At 40.5% G+C, this 18,771-nt stretch overlaps 1 protein-coding gene across 4 annotated transcripts in view; it reads left to right on the top strand.

Annotated features, from left to right (window-relative positions):
* Positions 1-7,786: 7,786 nt before the first annotated feature.
* Nup160 (nucleoporin 160) overlaps positions 7,787-18,771 on the top strand; it is a 58,747-nt gene continuing 47,762 nt past the window's right edge. For 3 of the 4 annotated variants that reach the window (XM_076847234.2, XM_076847235.2, XM_076847237.2), the window contains exons 1-7: positions 7,807-7,920; positions 8,189-8,300; positions 13,438-13,648; positions 14,202-14,424; positions 16,388-16,466; positions 17,012-17,126; positions 17,716-17,874. In XM_076847234.2, coding sequence (XP_076703349.2) covers positions 7,821-7,920; positions 8,189-8,300; positions 13,438-13,648; positions 14,202-14,424; positions 16,388-16,466; positions 17,012-17,126; positions 17,716-17,874 — 999 coding nt within the window. In that variant the 5' untranslated portion in view covers positions 7,807-7,820. Of the gene's footprint in view, positions 7,921-8,188; positions 8,301-13,437; positions 13,649-14,201; positions 14,425-16,387; positions 16,467-17,011; positions 17,127-17,715; positions 17,875-18,771 lie in introns of all 4 variants that reach the window. The other variant, XM_076847236.2, reaches the window with a different exon arrangement.

Below are 18,771 nucleotides of genomic sequence, written 5' to 3'. Positions count from 1 at the left end.
GTTGACTTGGAAGAAAGGTCTTGAAAGTCAGGACAACAAGGAGCCCTAAAATATTTTAAGAATAAACACAATGGTATCAGTGATGTTTAGAACATTTACCTCATATTGTACTTGTAAAGTAGAGAGGTAGGGAGAGCAAAAGTAGAGTTGATGAGGCAGTTGTTTCAGTCATCTAAGAATGAAATGTGGAAGGCTCTACAGGAAAGTATGAATGGAAAGGAAAAGAATGTTCCTGGTATCCATTGCTGTCTAACTACCAAACAACTTGGTGGTTTAAAATAGCAATCATGTATTTTGCTCACGAATCTTGAACTGGGCATCAGAGATGGTTACACATCTCTGATCAGTGCTTGGTGCTGGAACAGTTGGAGCCTCCCCAGGCATCCTTGCTTTCATGTGGTAAGAGTCTGTGTGGTCTCTCCCTAAAATCTCCCAGGAGCAACTGAATTTCTTACATGGCAGCTGGTTTCCCCCATAATCATGTTCCAAAAGAGAAGCAGTCGACATTGAAAGTGAGTCTATTATAAGTAATAGAATACAGCATTGCTTTTGCTTTTGCTATAAGGCTATTACTTATAGCGGTCACAGAGCCCTCTAGATCCAAGAGGATGCTCTCAATGGGAACAATGTTAAAGAATTTGTGGCTATTTTTAACCTGCTACATAGACACATGAGATCTGGATGTTGGGAGTATATAGAATTTTTTTGGTGAAAGAGCAATGGTAGAGTTAGGAGGTTAAAATTCTGATTGATGAAAAAATGTTTTATATGGTAGTTTCCATCAATAATGCAGTATTTTCATTTCAGCAATATCAGTTTTTTTTTTATACTAGGTATTGAACCCAGGGGTGCTTTATCACTGAGCCACATCCCCAGTCCTTTTTATTTTTTGAGACAGTCTTGCTAAGTTGCTTAGGACCTCCGGAAGTTGCTGAGGCTGGCTTTAAACTTACAATCCTCCTCCCTCAGCTTCCCAATCTGCTGGGATTACAGGCATGCACCACAGCAATCAACATTAGTATCTTACCCTAAATATTGATTGTTCCTACAAGGACCTGCTACTCTTCTACTGTTCCCACCCTGTTAATGGCATCAGTTGTCAAGAAAGAGACAAGAGTCATCTTAGTCTTGGTCCTATCACTCTCACCCTCATCAGATCCTTCCGATTTTACCTACAAAATATTCCTTCAAACCTACTCCTTTACCAAGGCCCACCATCCCAGACATGGTGGCTCCACTGGGTATTATGTTCTCCAGGCAGCCACTGCTCCCCCAAACCCCAACTGTCACCAGGACTCCTGGGCCAGGCTTCGCTCCTTCAGGCAGTGCCTAGCACATCAAGAACTTCTAGCAGCACCTTGGTGATGCCATCACTGGCAGCAGGACATCAATGTGCAGCACAAAAAGCTGGCCAGAATCCCTCAGGGCTCCTTGGCCTGCCTGAAGCAGGCATCTGCCAATATCCAGGCGCCTCTGAAGCAGGCCTGAGAGGGGTCTGGCCTACTAGGTAGCCTCTGGCAGACAGATTCACCAAACCTGTCTCTCTGTGGACATAGCATTTTAGAAGAACTAGTTGCCAGAGAATGAGTTGGTGTTAATTTTGTTTCTACCTAAAAAATTTCTCCATTTTTTATGAGCTGTTAATTATTCGAGTACCTATAGTTTGGTAAATGAAGTGAGGTTTTGTTTTGTTTGTTTTGTCTGCAGAGTTTAGACTATTAGTTTGATGCCACAGATTTTTTTCTTGTTTTTTTAAATTTTGCGTGACTTTTATAGTTTTTTTTTCCAGTTGTTATGATCTGAGAGTGAAAATTAAAATACTCTGAGAATCAGGGGTGAAGGAGTTTGGTTTTAGGCCTTTTATGATTACTACCCATCCATGGTAGTAGAGAAAAATATGTAAACTTGCTCTCAAGACTTTGAACTACCTCAAGAAGAGGAATCTAAGGCAACATTTGTAATGCTTCCACAGCAGTACAGAGAGCAGATATTTTGCAAATGTGTCAGAAAAAGGGTTAAAATATGCTAGGTTAGTGTGGTAATATTACAGTAGATCCTTAAGTTGATGCTGCCTTTAGTTGGGGTAAGTTTATGTGTTGCGTGGTGTTGGCTGTTTTGAGGGAGCTGTATTAAGAGCACAACATACTGGAGGCCTCACAATAATGAACCAGTGTGAGTAACAGAGCGGACCCAGTCTCCCTAGCGTGATGACTGTGACACAAGTGAAGTACGATGGGTCAAAGCTTGGTCTGATTCTTCTTTTTGTTTTGCTTGCATTTTTATTTTACTTTTTGGAGAAAAGGCAGTTTACATGAAGGAAGGTTCTTGCTCATGGATTTGATTCCTAGAGACTAGGGTCTTGGTGTGAAGGGTAACCTGCAGAGTGATCCTCAGCTACTTCACCTCCAGAGAAAGCATGTGGATCTTCTTGTCCGAAGAGGTTTTCTTATTTCTATTTTGTGCATCTCTTAGTTTACATTCTTTCAGCCGGTACAAACACTCTTGTCTTCTGAATACTCAGTAGATCTGTGGCTGTGTCTTGGTTCATTTGTCCTCTCCATCCCTGAAGATCCCTCCCCACATGCCTCACTATCCACTCATGTTCCTGGCCTGGCCTGGATGCCACCTGTCCACGAAGCCTCCACTCCATTCCAGGGCACAGGACTTTAATTCCTTCCACTGTCTTGTGGGTTTGTGCCTTGCTGTATTGTATGCTCATGGGAACTAGGCATTACTCCCCTGGAATATAAATGAAATGTATTTTATGTGATATTTTGTACTCACTTTGCATATATGTATTACTCATTTTGTTTGTGAGATGTGAGGATGATACTTGCCCTGTGGACCTATGACCTGTGATGATCAGCCTGAGGCCAGCATATCCCCTTGGTTGGAATGTATAGGTCAAAACTTAAAAGTTATTTTTTGCTCATAAGGGTTTAACCTAGTCATCTCACGTTAGTTAGAAGCTCTGATGGGCAGCTTTAGGTTTCTTGATTAAAAACCTAAATAAATGCCCAGCTTAGAGGTGCATGCCTGTAATCTCAATGGCTCATGGGGTTGGGGCCTACGGCTCAGCAGTAGAGCACTCGCCTAGCTCATGCAAGGCCCTGGGTTCCATCGTCAGCACCACATAAAAATAAATAAAATAAAGGTATTTAAAAAGATGTAAGCATAATATATATTTTTAAAAATCTCAATGGCTCAGGAAGCTGAGGCCCTGAGGCAGGAGGATCACAAGTTCAAAGCCAGCTTCACCAAAAGCAAGGTACCAAGCAACTCAGTAAGACCCTGTTTCTAAATAAAATACAAAATAGGGCTGGGGATGTGGCTCAGTGGTCGAGTGCCCCTGAGTTCAATCCCTGGTACCTCCCCCTCCCAAATAAACTAAGTTTGAGGAAGTCTTTCAATGATAAAAGTGTTTTTGGTGAAAAGATTGGAAACTGTTCTACTTGGTGCTTAATGAAAATGTTTTGAATAAATGAATATACAAGTTATTACCATTTTTGTATTAATTCAGAAGTAATCTGTCAAATAAATAACAAAATTTTTAATAATAAAAAAGAAAAAACCTGGGGCTGAGGTTGTGGCTCAGCAGTACAGCGCTTGCCTCACATGGGCAAGGCCCTGGGTTCGATCCTCAGCACCACATATAAATAAATAAAGTAAGTATATTGTGTCCAACTGCAACTAAAAAATAAATATTAAAAAAAAAGAAAAAAACGAATTCCTTCTTCTGCATTCCACTCAGGGTCTCATCAATTCTTGCCTGGACTACTCCTCATTCATTTATTCATTCATTCATAAACAACATATTTGCTGAAAGCCTCCTATGAGTCAGGCATGATTCTTGGAGTGTAGAGTCTAGTAGAGAAGTAAGAGATGAGGAATAGAAAGCAGGGAGGCAATTTGGGATGCTGTTAAAATAATCCAGATGAGAGTATGGCAGTTTAGACCAAGATGACGGCAGGTGAGAAGGTTAAAAAATGACTGGATTTTAGTTTTGGGGGTTTTCTTTGTTTAGTTTTTTTTGGTACTAGGAATTGAATTCAGGGGCCCTCTACCACTATATCCCAAATCTTTTCATTTTTTGAGATAGAGTCTCTCTGAGTTACCAGGCTGGCCTCAACCTCCCACGTAGCAGGGACTGCAGGCATGTGCCACCAAGCCTAACTAGATTTTAGCTATATTTCACAGGCAGAGTCAATATAATTTTTGACTGACTGGATATTAGATAAGAGAAAAATAAGATTCAAAGATGACTCTAAGGATTTTGGCTTGAGCAATTGGAAAGATGTTGGTAACTGAGACAGGAGGAATAAGTTAGGAATAAGTGTTGGGAAAGACATTAGGACTTCAGCTTTGTAAATATCAGAACTTCAGTCTTAGTTAAATCTAAGATACAAAATAGGCAGTTGGATATATAAATGTAGAATTTGGAGGAAAGGTTTGGACTGGAAACATATATTTGGGAATTATCAGCATATGGCAATCTGTCATTTAAAACCAGAAGACTAGATGAGTTCCCAAGGGGCTACGTAGACAGAAAAGAAGACCAAAAACGGAACTTTGGGACACCCCAACATCAAGGAAGGGAAAAAAGAAGCAACTGGGAAAGGAGTCTAAAAAGAAAGTCAGTAAAATAGACAAAAGTCAAGAGAGTACTGAAGCCACATGAAGAAAGTATTCCCAGAGTCAGAGCTCCTGTTGCATGTCTATAATGTCTGTAATCCCAGCTACTAGGAAGTTCAAAGCCACTGTTATGCATACAAACAACAATAAGTGTTGGCAAGGATGGGGGGGAAGGTACACTCATACACTGCTGGTGGGATTGCAAACTGGTGCAGCCAATAAAGCAGTATGGAGATTTCTTGGAAAACTGGGACTGGAACCACCATTTGACCCACCTATCCCTCTCCTCAGTCTATACCCAAAGGACTTAAAAACAGTATACTACAGGGACACAGCCACATCAATGTTTATAATAGCACAATTCACAATAGCTAAACTGTGGAACCAACCTAGATGCCCCTCAATAGATGAATGGACAAAAAAAATGTGGCATATATACACAATGGAATATTACTCAGCAATAAAAGAGAATAAAATCATGGCATTTGCAGGTAAATGGATGGAGCTAGTGAAGATAATGCTAAGTGAAGTTAGCCAATCCCAAAAAACAAATGCCGAATGTTTTCATTGATATAAGGAGGCTGATTCATAGTGGGATAGAGAGCGGGAGCATGGGAGGAATAGATGAACTCTAGAAAGGGCAGAAAGATTGGAGTGGAAGGGAGGGGGCATGGTATTATTAATGATGGTGGAATGCAATGATCATTATTATACAAAGCACATGTATGAAGACACGAATTGGTGTGAATGTACTATGTATATAACCAGGGATATGAAAAAATGTGCTGTATATATGTAATAAAAATTGTAATGCATTCTGCTGTCATATACAAATACAAAATAAAAATAAATAAAAAATAAAAGTTCAAAGCCAACCTGGGCAACTTACGGAGACCCTGTCTCAAAACAAAACATTTTAAAATGATACTGGGATGTAACTCAATGGTAAAGTGCTTGCTTAGCATGCAAGAAGCCCTGGTAGGTTTGTTTGATGCACAAGTGCAACACACACACAAAGAGAATTAATTTGGTCTTAGATATAGTAACATGATATGTTTGGTAATCTTGAAAAAAGCAGTTGCAGTAGGGCACAAGGAGCCAAAACCTGATAAAAGCAGGTCTAACTGAGAATGAGAGAAAAGTGATCTTAAATTTTGTTGAGTAATGAGGAGCAGAAATATGGGGTACAAGAAGAGAATGGAGGCCAATTGAGGACTTGTTTGAAGTGGAGAAATAATGGCATGTTTATATACTTAGAGAAACAACTTGGGAGATATCAAAGATGTAGATGGACAAGAGAATTGCTAGGGCAAACGTCCTTGAGCAGGTGAGGTGATCTAAGGAAGAGTTAGAAAAGTTGTCTCTCCATAAACTGGGGGTCAATTCACTATATAGCAACAGGAAAGGAAGGCAAAGTGTATGGGTACAGATATTGGTACTGGGGAAAGTGATAGATCTCTTTTGATAGCTTTAATTTTCTAAATGAAGAAGCAAGCTGAGAGCAAGGATGAAAGAGAAAGTGTTGGCAGTTAGAGGAGTTATGAAATACTCATTTAAGGCAATAAATGGACAAAGAAAATAGAATGCGTTTTCTGGGAAGCATCAAGGACCCAATTGAGACTCAGTCCTGATGAAGGGAGAGGCATGTTAGTAGGCTGTATACATCCATGTTCAACTACAGATTTGGATTGAATCGAAATTGTAATTTTTAGTGGAATACGATGAGAGTTAGGTAAAGGAGTAATTTAATGGAAGTTAAGTAGGACAAGAAGGAAACACCAAGGAAGCTAGAGATTGTGGCAAGGTGGTAGAACAAAGGATTGCAGGCGGAAAGAAGGGAATGCTTTGCTGGAGTTGGTGTCTTCAGCAAGTGAGGTGGAATGATGGTCAGAATAGAATGAATAAGAATGGTAGCAGCTAGTTGCCGTCACTGGTAATAAGGTTACACAAGTGCTTAAAATTGGCCATCATTAAGGAAAGGGGGGAAAGAGGAAATTAGTATTTTCCTCAATATCGAGCACATTCTGAAAGACCCCAGCCCAGAAACCCCAGGCCCCATTGTGAAACCATCAGGGCGTGTTGCAAACCCAAGCAGACACCAGAGATGTCTATCTGTTAATCAGTTAAGGGTAGTCTATTGTAAAAGGACAGGATGGTTGAGGAAGAACAGAAAAGCAGATCCCAAGGCATGCCTGAACAAACAGGAACTGATAATGATAAGCAGGAGCAGAAAAACCAGAGTGTTAATATGTAACTGTCATGAGATTTATCCAGGAACATAAAGTGAAAAACAACTTTGCCCTTTAGGTAATCTATATGTTGGGTTCAAAATAACCAATAAGAAACCTGTCACTTCCCGCGCGCGCGAAACCTGCCCCATTATCCTATAAAAGACCTGTACCCCAAAGCCCGGTGTGCCAGTTCACCAAAGCTCCGGCTGAGGTTTTACTGAGCACCCACAGGCGTCTGTGTCTGAATAAACCTCTTGCGTTTGCAGCCAGTGCCTCGTGCGTTTTTCTTGGACAGGGAATCGGTGGGTCTTTCAATTCTACTCCTTCAAAAACTAAGCGGGGAAACGAAAGGCAAATTCCTTTTCACATTTGCAAGTGAGTATCATTTAGGTAACCTCAGCAGGCTGCAGCATCCATGTCAAACTGAACGCGTTAATCTTCACGACACTATATATTCCTTTCGGAAAAAATCCAACAGAAAACAAAACGTCCTTCTCTCCTTCCACCACTACACGTGTCGCTGAAGGGTAAAGATAAAGACACCGGGGGGAGATTTGCAGATGGACACCTAACGGCGGAGAGGCGAGCGCAAACTCGGGTTCTCGCAAAGTAACCGAGAGCCCCGGGCTCCCGGGAGGTGGTTCTTCGGGTCGGTTCGGCCCAGCCGCCCGCCCAGGTCCGATTTTTGAAATGGAAATAAGCCCTGCCCCGCCCTGCCCTGAGGCGTCCTCTGCACGCCTCCCAGCCCGGCGCTCGGAGGTCCGCGGGAAGAGGCGGCTTCCTCAGCGCCCACCCTCACTCTACGGGTGGAAGACCTATTAAGAATCCAGGGACCCGCCTTTCCCGCTTCAGGTCGCAGCACCTGTCTGCCGCTCCGCTCGCCCCACCCCCGGAAGTGACGACGGCTGCGCGGCCCGCCCGCGTCCCGTCGGGCCTCGCGGCGGCGGCGGCGGGAAGATGGCGGCGGCGGGATCCCTGGAACGGAGCTTCTTGGAGCTAAGCGGCACCGAGCGCGAAAGGCCAAGGCGCTTTCGGGAATTCACAGTCTGCGGCGTTGGTACGGAGGTGGCCAGGGAGGGCGCGATCCGATCCTTCCCCTTGTTCTCCTCCAATGGGTCCCCAGATCGGTGACCCTCTCCCGGTTCATCATCTTAGGTCCACATGCCCACAGCCTCTGAATCAGAGCTTCCTTGGCGTCTAACTTCTCCCTCCTTTCCCCTTCCCTTTGTATGGATTGTCAGTTCGTCACACTCTGCTTCCTCAGCGTCCTCAGTATTTGTCATCCTTCGTACCACGTGTACAGGCTGACCAGGTTCATTTTGCAGGGACTACAAATCCCGTGGCTGGAACGGTTAAATACAGTGAGAGTGCAGGGGGCTTTTTCTATGTGGAAAGCGGCAAGTTGTTATCCGTCACCAGAAACAGATTCATTCATTGGTAAGTGCTGTGTTCTCCAAACCCCATTGGAAGGAAGAATTGTCTGGTGTACGGATAATCGCGACAGTTCCCGAAGCGGCATTCCTGTCGAGTAGTAATCGACACTTAGGAAAAGAGAAAGACTGTTTTCAGTTCATGTTAGAATTGGGAAAATTTGACATACAGAGTTCTAAGAGAGGCACCTACCTGACAGTGGTAAAAACAGGGAATATAGCTTAAGGGCTAAAGCCCTGAAGACCAATTTTATAATCATGAGTCTATTATGTTTTTATAGTCTTTATAGCTTCATTCTGCTGATGTGCGGTTGAGCTTTTTACATGTGAGGCATTGTGCTAGGTACTGGGATGAAATGATGAACAAAAACTATTATTTTCATCATGCAATATGTCGTACTTGTGGAAGAATAGGTGTAGACTCACTTTGTGTGCCACAATTTCATGAAAAAAAAAAGACATTAAATTAATGACCTCAACATAGATAAGTAAATGCACATTTTCATACTTGCTCTAGAGGAAAAGTGTAATGGCTATGAGAGACCAGTAGGAACACTGAACATTGGCAGTGCAGGGAAGGATGTAGAAAGTCATATTTAAACTGAGATTTGAAGGATGAAAAATTAGCCAGGCACTTTCAGGGAGTGGAAAAGAGCAGTTCAGCAAGCATGATCACTCAATGCAAAAGCCATAAAGTGGAAAGAACTTGGCAGATTTGAGCAACTGACCAAAAGTCTGTGTGGCATAAGTGCTATGGTAAAATAGAGTGATGTGAGAATGCGAAGGCTGAAGAGAGAGGCAGGACTCAGACTGTGAGGAACACTGAGGCCACTTTTAAGAATTTTGGGTTTTTATACTTAAAAAATGATCAGTCTAGCCAGGTGCCGTGGTGCACACCTATAATTCCAGCAACTTGGAAGGCTAAGGCAGGAGGATCACAAATTCAAAGCCAGCCCCAGCAACTTAGCAAGGCCTTACTAACTTACTGAGTTCAGACCTTGTCTCAAAAAAGAATAAAAGACCAAGAGTCTGTAGCTGCATGAACAAAGGGTTAATAATAAGAAAGAGATAGCCATGGACCAGATCAAAGCTTAGTTGGTTATTTAAGTATTTTTCTCTGAGATAAGATGTAGCCACTGGAGTATTTTAAATGGGTGAATGTCATGATTTAAAGTATTGCTGCAGTTACTGTGCTCAAAAGAGAGTAGGAAAGGGGGAAAGGTGGGAGTGGGAAGACACAATCCAGATAAGAGTTGATGATCGCTCAGATGGTGGTGGTAGTCTGTGAGTAATGTTCTGATTGTGAATATGTTTTCAAGGTGAATTTGTTAGAATTCATCTTTTTAAACATTTATTTTTTTAGTTGTAGGTTGACATAATACTTTATTTTATTTTATTTTTTTTAATGTGGTGCTGAGGATCGAACCTAGTGCCTCACGCATGCTAGGCGTGCTCTCTACCTCTGAACCACAACCCCAGCCCCATTAGAATTCATATTGCATCCTATACAGCGTATACCCCAGATTTTTGGCTAAAGCATCTGGACATTTTAGTGATACTTCTAATTGAGTTGAAAAAGAGTGTAGATAAAATGCAACAAGTGGGTTTTATTTTTTATTTTACCCCTAATTTGTTGGGCCTGAGAATCCTCTTTTGGACAGGTTTAATTTAAAATGCCTAGTAGGGAGCCAAGAGAAAGTATTGAAGCAATAGTCAGTAATTTCATAGAGGGTTTGAACTAAAGATACAGATTTGGAAATTGTTGTCATTAGATGGCACTTAGAGCTTTATAATGAGCGTGCTCACCTAGAGAGTGAATAAATCAGGCTTCTGAACTATTGGTATTTGAAGCCAGATAAGTAATTATTGTAGGGTGTAGGGCATTGAGCATTATCCTGGCCTTTGTCTACTACAAAATAATAACATGTACAGCCCCCACGCCCATCTTACCTCCCCAGTTGTAACAACCATCTCTAGGTAATGCTAAGTCCTTGGGAATGTGGTAGAATCAACCCCAGTTGAGAATACTTGTGTAGAAATGATCTGAGGACTGAATCTATGGCATTCCAACAGTTAGGATGATCAGGAACCTGTGAAAGAGAGTAGCTGCCAAGGTGAGAGTCAGTGAAGTGGGCTGAAGCAGGAGAATCGCAAGTTTGAGGCCAACCTTAGCAACTTAGTGAGACCCTGTCTCAAAATAAAAAGGACTTGGGGGTGTAGCTCGGTGGTAGTGTGTCACTGGGTTCAATTTCTAGTATCAAAAATAAAAATAAAAATCAGAGAGTAATGTCCCAGAAGCTAAAGGAAATATTTCAAAAAGGAGGAGAGTAAAAAGTTGTCAGATGCTATATAATGCAGGTAACAAGAGAAACGAAAATTGACCTTTGCATTATGGAAGTTTTTGGTGACCTTGTCGGGATCTGCTCCAATAATAGAGGCTTAAGTGAGTGGGTATAGGACAGCTCTTTCAAGGAGTTTTGCTCTAAGGGAAGCAGAGAAATCAAATGGTAACTGTAGGACAATGGAGACATTTTTGCTTCAAGAAAGGGTCCATTTCATTATTCTGAGATAGATGTGGCCATTGCAAGAGGTAGAGAAGCCTTTAATAGTCAGTTACTGGTGCTGCTGAGAAGAAGGTACCAAGGATAAAGCTACAGGACATTTGACCATCTGTACTTAAGGAATTGGTTCCAGGAACTCTGTGGATGCCAAAATCTGCAGATGCTTACTTTCATCCCTCATATAAAATGGCATAGTATTTGCCAGTATACATATAATCTATGTATAACCTCTCTAGATCATCTCTGGATCACTCATGATACCTAATAAAATAGAAATGCTATATAATAAATGTTATACTGCATTGCTTAGAGAAGAAGGGCTGTGCGTATTTAGTACAGATGCAGTCCTCCTCACCCCCCCAAAAAAAGAAACATTTTCAGTTCTTAGTTGGTTGAGTCTGCAGATGCAGAGTCCATGGATTGAAGGTATAGCTATAGTTTCACAAGGGTGACCAGTTTGTAGAAATGGAAGAGAAGGAACAATGTCAGGAGGAAGAAAGCAATAAGATTTAACAAATCACAAGTTTTAGTCAGTTTTCTTTCACTGTAAGGGCTTGAGATTATCAACTTATAAACGGATTAATATGGCTCACAATTTTAGAGATTCCAAACCAGGATCAGTTGGCTTTGTGGCTTTGGGGCCTATGGCACAGCAGCACATCGTGGCAGGAGCAAAACTATTCACCAATGGCCGGAAAGCAGAAGAGAAAAAGAGGGGCCAGGTCTCACTCTCCCCTTCAAGGGCTTGCTTCCAGTGGCTTGAAGACCTCCCACTGGATCCCACCTCATAGAGGTTCTGCTGCCTCCCAGTAATGGCTCTCTGAGGACCAAGCTTTCAACACCTGGGTCTTTGGAAGACATTCAAGATCTAAATCAACATCACACATGCTGATTGAAGGACACAAACAATAGACATGTTCACGATGTTTAAAGATGAAGTATATGTAGAAGTTAAGAGAAAGAAATGTCTTCTTTAGAATAAGATGATGTGACAGCTGCTGTGGTGGGTACAAAGCTAAATTACAACCGGCAATGAGGGTTGTAATTTTTAATCTAAATTTAAAACCAAATTAGTCTTTTAAACAAAATAGTTTGTCTTCCCTGTTGCAACTTTAGTTTGAATAAACTTTTTTCTTCAAATATACATGCATTTATTTAAAGAAAAAAAAAAAGATATTGAATGCTGGCTCTGTCCCAGGTAACTTTCCTGTGTCTACGATGTCCAACTGCACATGGCAGATATGTCTGCACCACAGAGCTTACCATTGTTTATTAAAAAGCAACTCCTGGTCTAGGGCTGGGGCTCAGTGGTAGAGCGCTCGCCTAGCACACGTGAGGCCCTGGGTTCGATCCTCTGCACCACATAAAAATAAATAAAGGTATTGACAACTACAACTAAAAAGTAAATTTTTTTTAAAAAAGCAAACTTATTTTGAGGAGTAAATCAGAAAAAAAAACTTACTTTGATATGTTCAACGTGTAATTATTCTTGTGTTTTCAAAATATTTCTCTAATATATAGTCAGGTACAGCGGCGCATACCTGTAGTCCCAGCAACTTGAGAGGCTAAGGCAGAAGGATTGCAAGTCCCAGACCAACCTTAGCAATCTGGCAAGATCCTCAGCAATTTAGTGAGACTCAGTCTCAAAATTTTTTTTAAAAAGGTATTAAAAAGGGCTGGGCATGTAGCTCAGTGGTAAAGCACCTCTGGGTTTAATTCCTGGTCCCCCCCCCCCCAAAAATAAATAAATAAATAATTGCTATTTTTGTTGGACTGTGTATATTAAGGAGTAGTAGAAGAGAATACTCACATATGCAATCAATTTTGTTTGGTACTGTAGTGTATGGGGAAGCCACATTCTGCTCTTTAGTAATGGATATGTGGTATGAATTTTTATCATAGTAGAGTTTAATTGCATTGGATGTTGCCCTAAATAGATGGGCTGTCAAGTTTGGAAGACTTAATAGAGTTATATTGATGCTTGGATTTTGTTTTGCTTTTTTGTTAGTTTGTTTTGTTTGTACCAGGGATTGAACACAGGGGCATTTTACCACTAGCCACATTCTCTCCCTTCTTATATTTTATTTTGAGCAGCTTTGAACTTGCAATCTTCCTGCCTCAGCCTCCAAGCTGCCAGGATTATAGGCATGCACCATGGCTCTCAGTTTTTATGTATTTTAATATGGTGGTAATTTAATATGGTATATTTTAATATGGAATGTAAGAGTGATTTGAATTTTTTTGGGAGGGTGGTACTAGGGATGAACCCAAAAGCACTTTACCAGTGAGACACATCCCTAGCCCTTTTTAAAAATTTTTCTTTTGGGACAGGGTCTCACTAAGTTGCTTAGGGCCTAAGTTGCTGAGGTTGGCCTTGAACTTGGCAATCTTCCTGCCTCAGTCTCCCACATTGCTGGAATTACAGGTATGTGCCACCATGCCTGGCAAGTGGTCTGAATTTTATCCAAAATTTCCAAATTTGAAGCATTCACTTTGGTGTGTATGTGTGTGTGTGTGTTTCAGTGCAGCAGTTGTTGAGAAAAGCATAATTTTTTTTTTAAATGTCTTTTTTTCCCCCCACAGGAAGATCTCCGCAGATATATTGGAGCTGGTGGAGGAGTCACTGGACCTAAATCTGTTGAATAATGCAGTTCGCCTAAAATTCCAGAATTGTAACATCTTACCTGGAGGGGTTTATGTCTCAGAGACCCAGAATCATGTGATAATCTTAATATTAACCAATCAAACAGTGCACAGGTTACTTTTACCACACCCTTCCCGGATGTATAGGAGTGTAAGTTGGTTAATTATAGTGTCTTATTTCTCAAATTATTCTAGCTCTCAAAAATTAAGTCCTGGAACAGTATTTTTTGGAATTGGGGAAATTTGGATTTCTTGTTAGTCCTCAACAAGGATACTTTGGTAGTTACAATTTTAGATAATCAGATACACATTTTAAGTTCACAAAATAGCATTCTTTAAAAAGAAAGTTTTTTGCTGTGGGCATGATGGGCACTCCTGTAATCGAAGCAGCGCAGGAGACTGAGGCAGAAGAATCACAAATGCAAAGCTAGCTTTAGCAATTTAGTTAGTTCCTAAGCAACTGAGCAACCCTGTCTCAAAATTAAAAAACAAAAAATTGAAAAGATGATGCAGCCCAGTGATTAAGCACCTCTGGATTCAATCCCTGACACTAAAAAAAGAAAAAAAATTACTTTCTTCTGAATCTTAATTTTTTTATTTTAAAAGTTTTTTTTTTTTTTTTTTTTTTTAAGTAATTGAGAGAAACTAAGCAAAATTCAAAGTTATTGTGACTTTAAAAGATTTTTCTTTTTCATTACTCATAGGAGTTGGTAATCGAAAGTCAGATGCAGTCAATATTCACTGACATTGGAAAAGTTGATTTCAGGGATCCTTGCAACTATCAATTAATTCCAACAGTACCTGGACTATGCCCTAATTCTACCACCTCAGCAGCCTGGCTTAGCAGTGATGGGGAGGCGCTGTTTGCTCTCCCATCTGCTTCTGGGGGCATCTTTGTTCTTAAACTACCTCCTCATGACATTTCTGGTAAGAATGGGAATTGAGCATGGATTCAACTTTAATCAAGAAATATTGGGGAGGGGCTGGGGATGTGGCTCAAGTGGTAGCGCGCTCGCCTGGCATGCGTGCGGCCCGGGTTCGATCCTCAGCACCACATACAAACAAAGATGTTGTGTCTGCCGATAACTAAAAAAATAAAATATTAAAATTCTCTCTCTCTCTCTCTCTCTCTCTCTCTCTCTCTCTCTCTCTCTCTCTCCTCTCTATCTTTAAAAAAAAAAAAAAAGAAATATTGGGGAGGCTGGGTACAGAGTGTCTGCCTGTCATACATAAGGACCTGGCTTCAATCCTCAGCACTACAAAACAAAAAAGAAAGAAATACTGGGTCTGGGTAAGCTCATTTGTAGAGTGTTTACATTCATGAGGCCCTGGGTTCAATCCTCAATACTATAATGAAAAGAAAGAAAAAAGAGATATTGTCATGAAAACAGACCTTTGGCTACTCATGAGGGTACACACCTGTAATCCCAGTGACTCAGAAGGCAGGCTTAGGCAGGAGGATCACAAGTTTGAGGTCAGCCTTACAACTTAGCAAAATCCTATCCCAGAAGTTTTAAAAAGGGGATGGGGATATACCTCAGTGGTATAGCTACATCCTGAGTACCATGGATTCAAAAAACAGACCTTCTAAAAGTTTGACACCACCATCAACACAAGAATTGCTTCTATACTGCCCCTGCATTGGTTGTTCATTGTTTACCTAATGAGTTCCTGATGCTTTACATTTATCCAAGGGGTTTTGGATAGTGGGTGAGGAACAATAAAACCTATTGGATTACAGAAAACAGATAAATATAAGATAGCCTATTCTAAGTCCTCTAGTAGAAAGGAGTTGACTAGTTTGTCCACCCTCAGATTGAGAATTTATAATTAATGGAATAAAGGTTATCTACTGATATCCACTATCTCTTGCCTGGAGTGTTGAATTAGCTTCCTAAATGTTTCAACAGATTTCTTTACTTCTCTTCAGGAGTTTCTCAGGCAGACTGATGCATTTAAAACATTAGTTGATACATGTCACTACACTGCTCAGAGCTGTCCAATGAGGGTGTTTATCTCCACTTTGAATAAATTGAGTCCTTAAATTGACTTACAGCGATCTGCTGCTGCCACTCTGACCTTGTCTTTTTGTGCTTTCCCTTTATCTCTCCTGTAGCCACATGCTTTCTTACAACTCCTTAAAACACTCAGGCGTACTTGGGGCATTTGCCTGGGATAGCTAGCTACCAGCTCAGTGTCACCTCAGTGAGGCCTTCCCTCACTACTTTTTAACATTCAAACTCTCCTCCCCAGAAACTCACCAGCAGTCTTCTATACTCTTTATTTTTTTTTCTGTACTTGTTACCACTCTTCTTAATTTAACTTAGATTAAATTAAGTTAACTCCCCCCAATGAAATGTTAATGAGTAGTTTATTTTGTTTGCTGCTGTCTCTAGCACTTAGAACTACCCAGCACGTGAAGGGCACTTTGTTTTAGCAATAGTGAAATGATTCTGCTGAGTGGTAGCAAAGGTTACTGTCTGTAAATGGCAACATGTTCCTAAAGGTGAGGTTAGAGTGACAGCAGTGGGGCACGTAAGCAAAAATTAACAAAACATTTTGGGAATTCATATATTTTAAAAATATTTTTATAGTAAGTGAACATAATACATTTATTTTATTTATATGTGGTACTGAGGATCAAACCCAGTGCTTCACCTGTGCTAGACAAGTGCTCTATAAGTACTGAACTAGAACCCCAGCCCAATATCTATTTTTTTGATGCAGTAATAATTTATTATATTTTAGGGTGACATGTAGAAAAGGTGCATCCTAAAACTATCAGTACAAAAATGTAGAAGCCTGTCACCTATTATAAAGCCTTGTTATGTCATCTTGCCTTTGGGTTTCTCTTAAGTATGATCAAGAGGTGCTTTGGCTGTTATTGTAGGTATAGTGTCCGTTGTGGAACTGAAACAGAGTTCAGTGATGCAGCGATTGCTCACAGGTTGGATGCCAACAGCTATCAGGTAAGTGGTGTCTGGCAGGTAAATCAGAGGGCCTGGGGGATATAATCTTTTTGCACTGGTCAGCACCTCCTGGTGTTTATAGTCTTATTCCAAGGCACACACTGCACTGGAGAGAAGAGTCTACATACCAGCACATTCTATCTGAAGAAAAATCAGACTGCAGTGTCTGTTTTACCTGTGATTGGACTTTGACAGCAGAAACTGGCTGTTTATATTCCTGCAATATTCGGTTTGGTGCTCTGCCCTAATTTAACCAAAACCAATTTTGTGTAAAATTGCTGAAGTAGAAGGTTTTTGATACTTTATAAAGGAAACAATGTAAACTGAAACAATATAAAAGGAAAAGTTTTTAATTGTTATGTAGAACCTTTTAAAATTTACTATAGTGATTGGTGTAAGCCAAAGAGAAGTGTAGTTGTCTTATTTCAGTTGTCTTTCTCCTTCTGCTGAGAGCATGTGTTTATAATTTTATTATATCTCCTGAATTGCAGATTCTAATGATCAGATATTTACAACAATTCTAAAATTGGGTCTCATGTTTTTAGGGGTGATCAGGGGCCTTCAGACCGTGCACTCAGTCTTGCTGTTCATTGTGTGGAGCACGATGCCTTCATCTTTGCCCTGTGTCAGGACCACAAACTACGAATGTGGTCTTATAAGGTAAATTCAACACTTATAATTAACAGTTAGTTAAAATGGGATTGTGAATTTTGAGAGAAGATCATTTGGCTTGGAAATTATGGTCATTTCCAGATTCAGACAGTTCATTTAGCTTTGCTTTCTGTATACTTGCCTCCCTTTTTTCTTTGATTTTTGATTTTGAAAATTATGAACCCTACAAGAAAGTTGAAAGAGTAATACAAAATATACCCTTCACTTAAGAGCAACAAAAGTGTTTTAAAAATGCATATTGATAAAATAATTTTTAAGATTTACCAAAACAAAACAAACAGCTAGTGATTTTATCAGGCTGAAGAGGTACATTTTATCTTAACTCATTAAAAACAAAAAATCTATAGCTCAGCATGATGGTGCACACTTATAATCCCAGGTACCTGGGGGGCTGAGGAAGGAGGATTGGAAATTCGAAGCCAGCCTGGGCAGCTTAGTGAAACCTTTTCTCAAAAGTAAAGCGCTCATGTACATGATCCTGGGTTAGATCGGCAGTACCAAAAAAATGTTTTATAGAATGTGTTTTTCTAGCCTGTATATTCTTTGAATATGGTCTGTTAACTCTTACCTTGGGCAGGACCAAATGTGTCTGATGATAGCTGACATGCTGGAGTATGTCCCTGTGAACAAAGACCTTCGGCTCACTGCTGGAACTGGGCACAAAATGCGACTTGCTTATTCCCCTTCCATGGGACTCTATCTAGGAATATACATGCATGCTCCCAAACGAGGACAGGTATGGAACAAATAAGATATGTATCAAGTTATTCTACATGTACTGATAGGGAAAGTAACTGGGCTCGTTGTACCAACCTAGGTGTTTCAATTGTTAAATTGAGGTAATGGTGGTTTTGGGTTATTGTGTGATTTAGAAGATCTTGAAGGGTCAGAATGAAAGGAAGTAGAGTTTAAAGGAATAGGAAAGGAAAAGTTAACCAAAATTAAACAAGAAAGCTCACATTTGGAAGTATGGGTAAAAAAGAGAATGCAATTACTAATAAGGAAGTTTGGTATTATCAAGTAGTTATGGGAAAGTTAACTTTTAAATATAATTTTCCGGGCTGGGATGTAGCTCAGTGGCAAAGCGTCTGCCTTGCATTCGCAAAGCCCTGGGTTCGACCCCCAGTTCCAAAAAAGACAAAAAAAAAAAAAAAAAGAACCCCACCACAAAAAAAAAAAAAGTAAGATTAAAAATAAATAAATAAATAAATAAATAAATATAATTTTGCTCATCAACCAGATGCCAATTGTTGTATGTAGGATGTAAAGCAATAGTATAATATAAATAAGCAGCTGTTTGTTGGGTATTGTGTGTTTGGCACCGTGCCAGGCCCTGGATGTTCATACATTAATAAAAGCAAACACTCAGACTGAGCTTACTGTGGGCTCACTCACTGTGTGTGTTATCCATTTATTCCTAATAACATTCCAAAGAGTTAGGGTTTGCCTTCCTTGCTGCTGGAGCTTTATTTCCCCATACTAGGTCACTGCCCTGCCCCAGTGTCTCCTCAGTCCTATCTGGGCTCAGACCCTTTGATGTTACTGTGCCACTCCTGTGCAGAGGACACCCTCGCTACTCTACCCTACTTTCTACCCTGCATCAGACTTTACCAGCATATAGTAGAAGTCATCT

Source organism: Callospermophilus lateralis, chromosome 2 (assembly GCF_048772815.1).
Source record: "Callospermophilus lateralis isolate mCalLat2 chromosome 2, mCalLat2.hap1, whole genome shotgun sequence".
NCBI classification, from domain to species: Eukaryota; Metazoa; Chordata; class Mammalia; order Rodentia; family Sciuridae; genus Callospermophilus; species Callospermophilus lateralis.
Note: the sequence above shows the minus strand (reverse complement) of the source record. Positions and strands in the feature narration are given on the sequence as shown.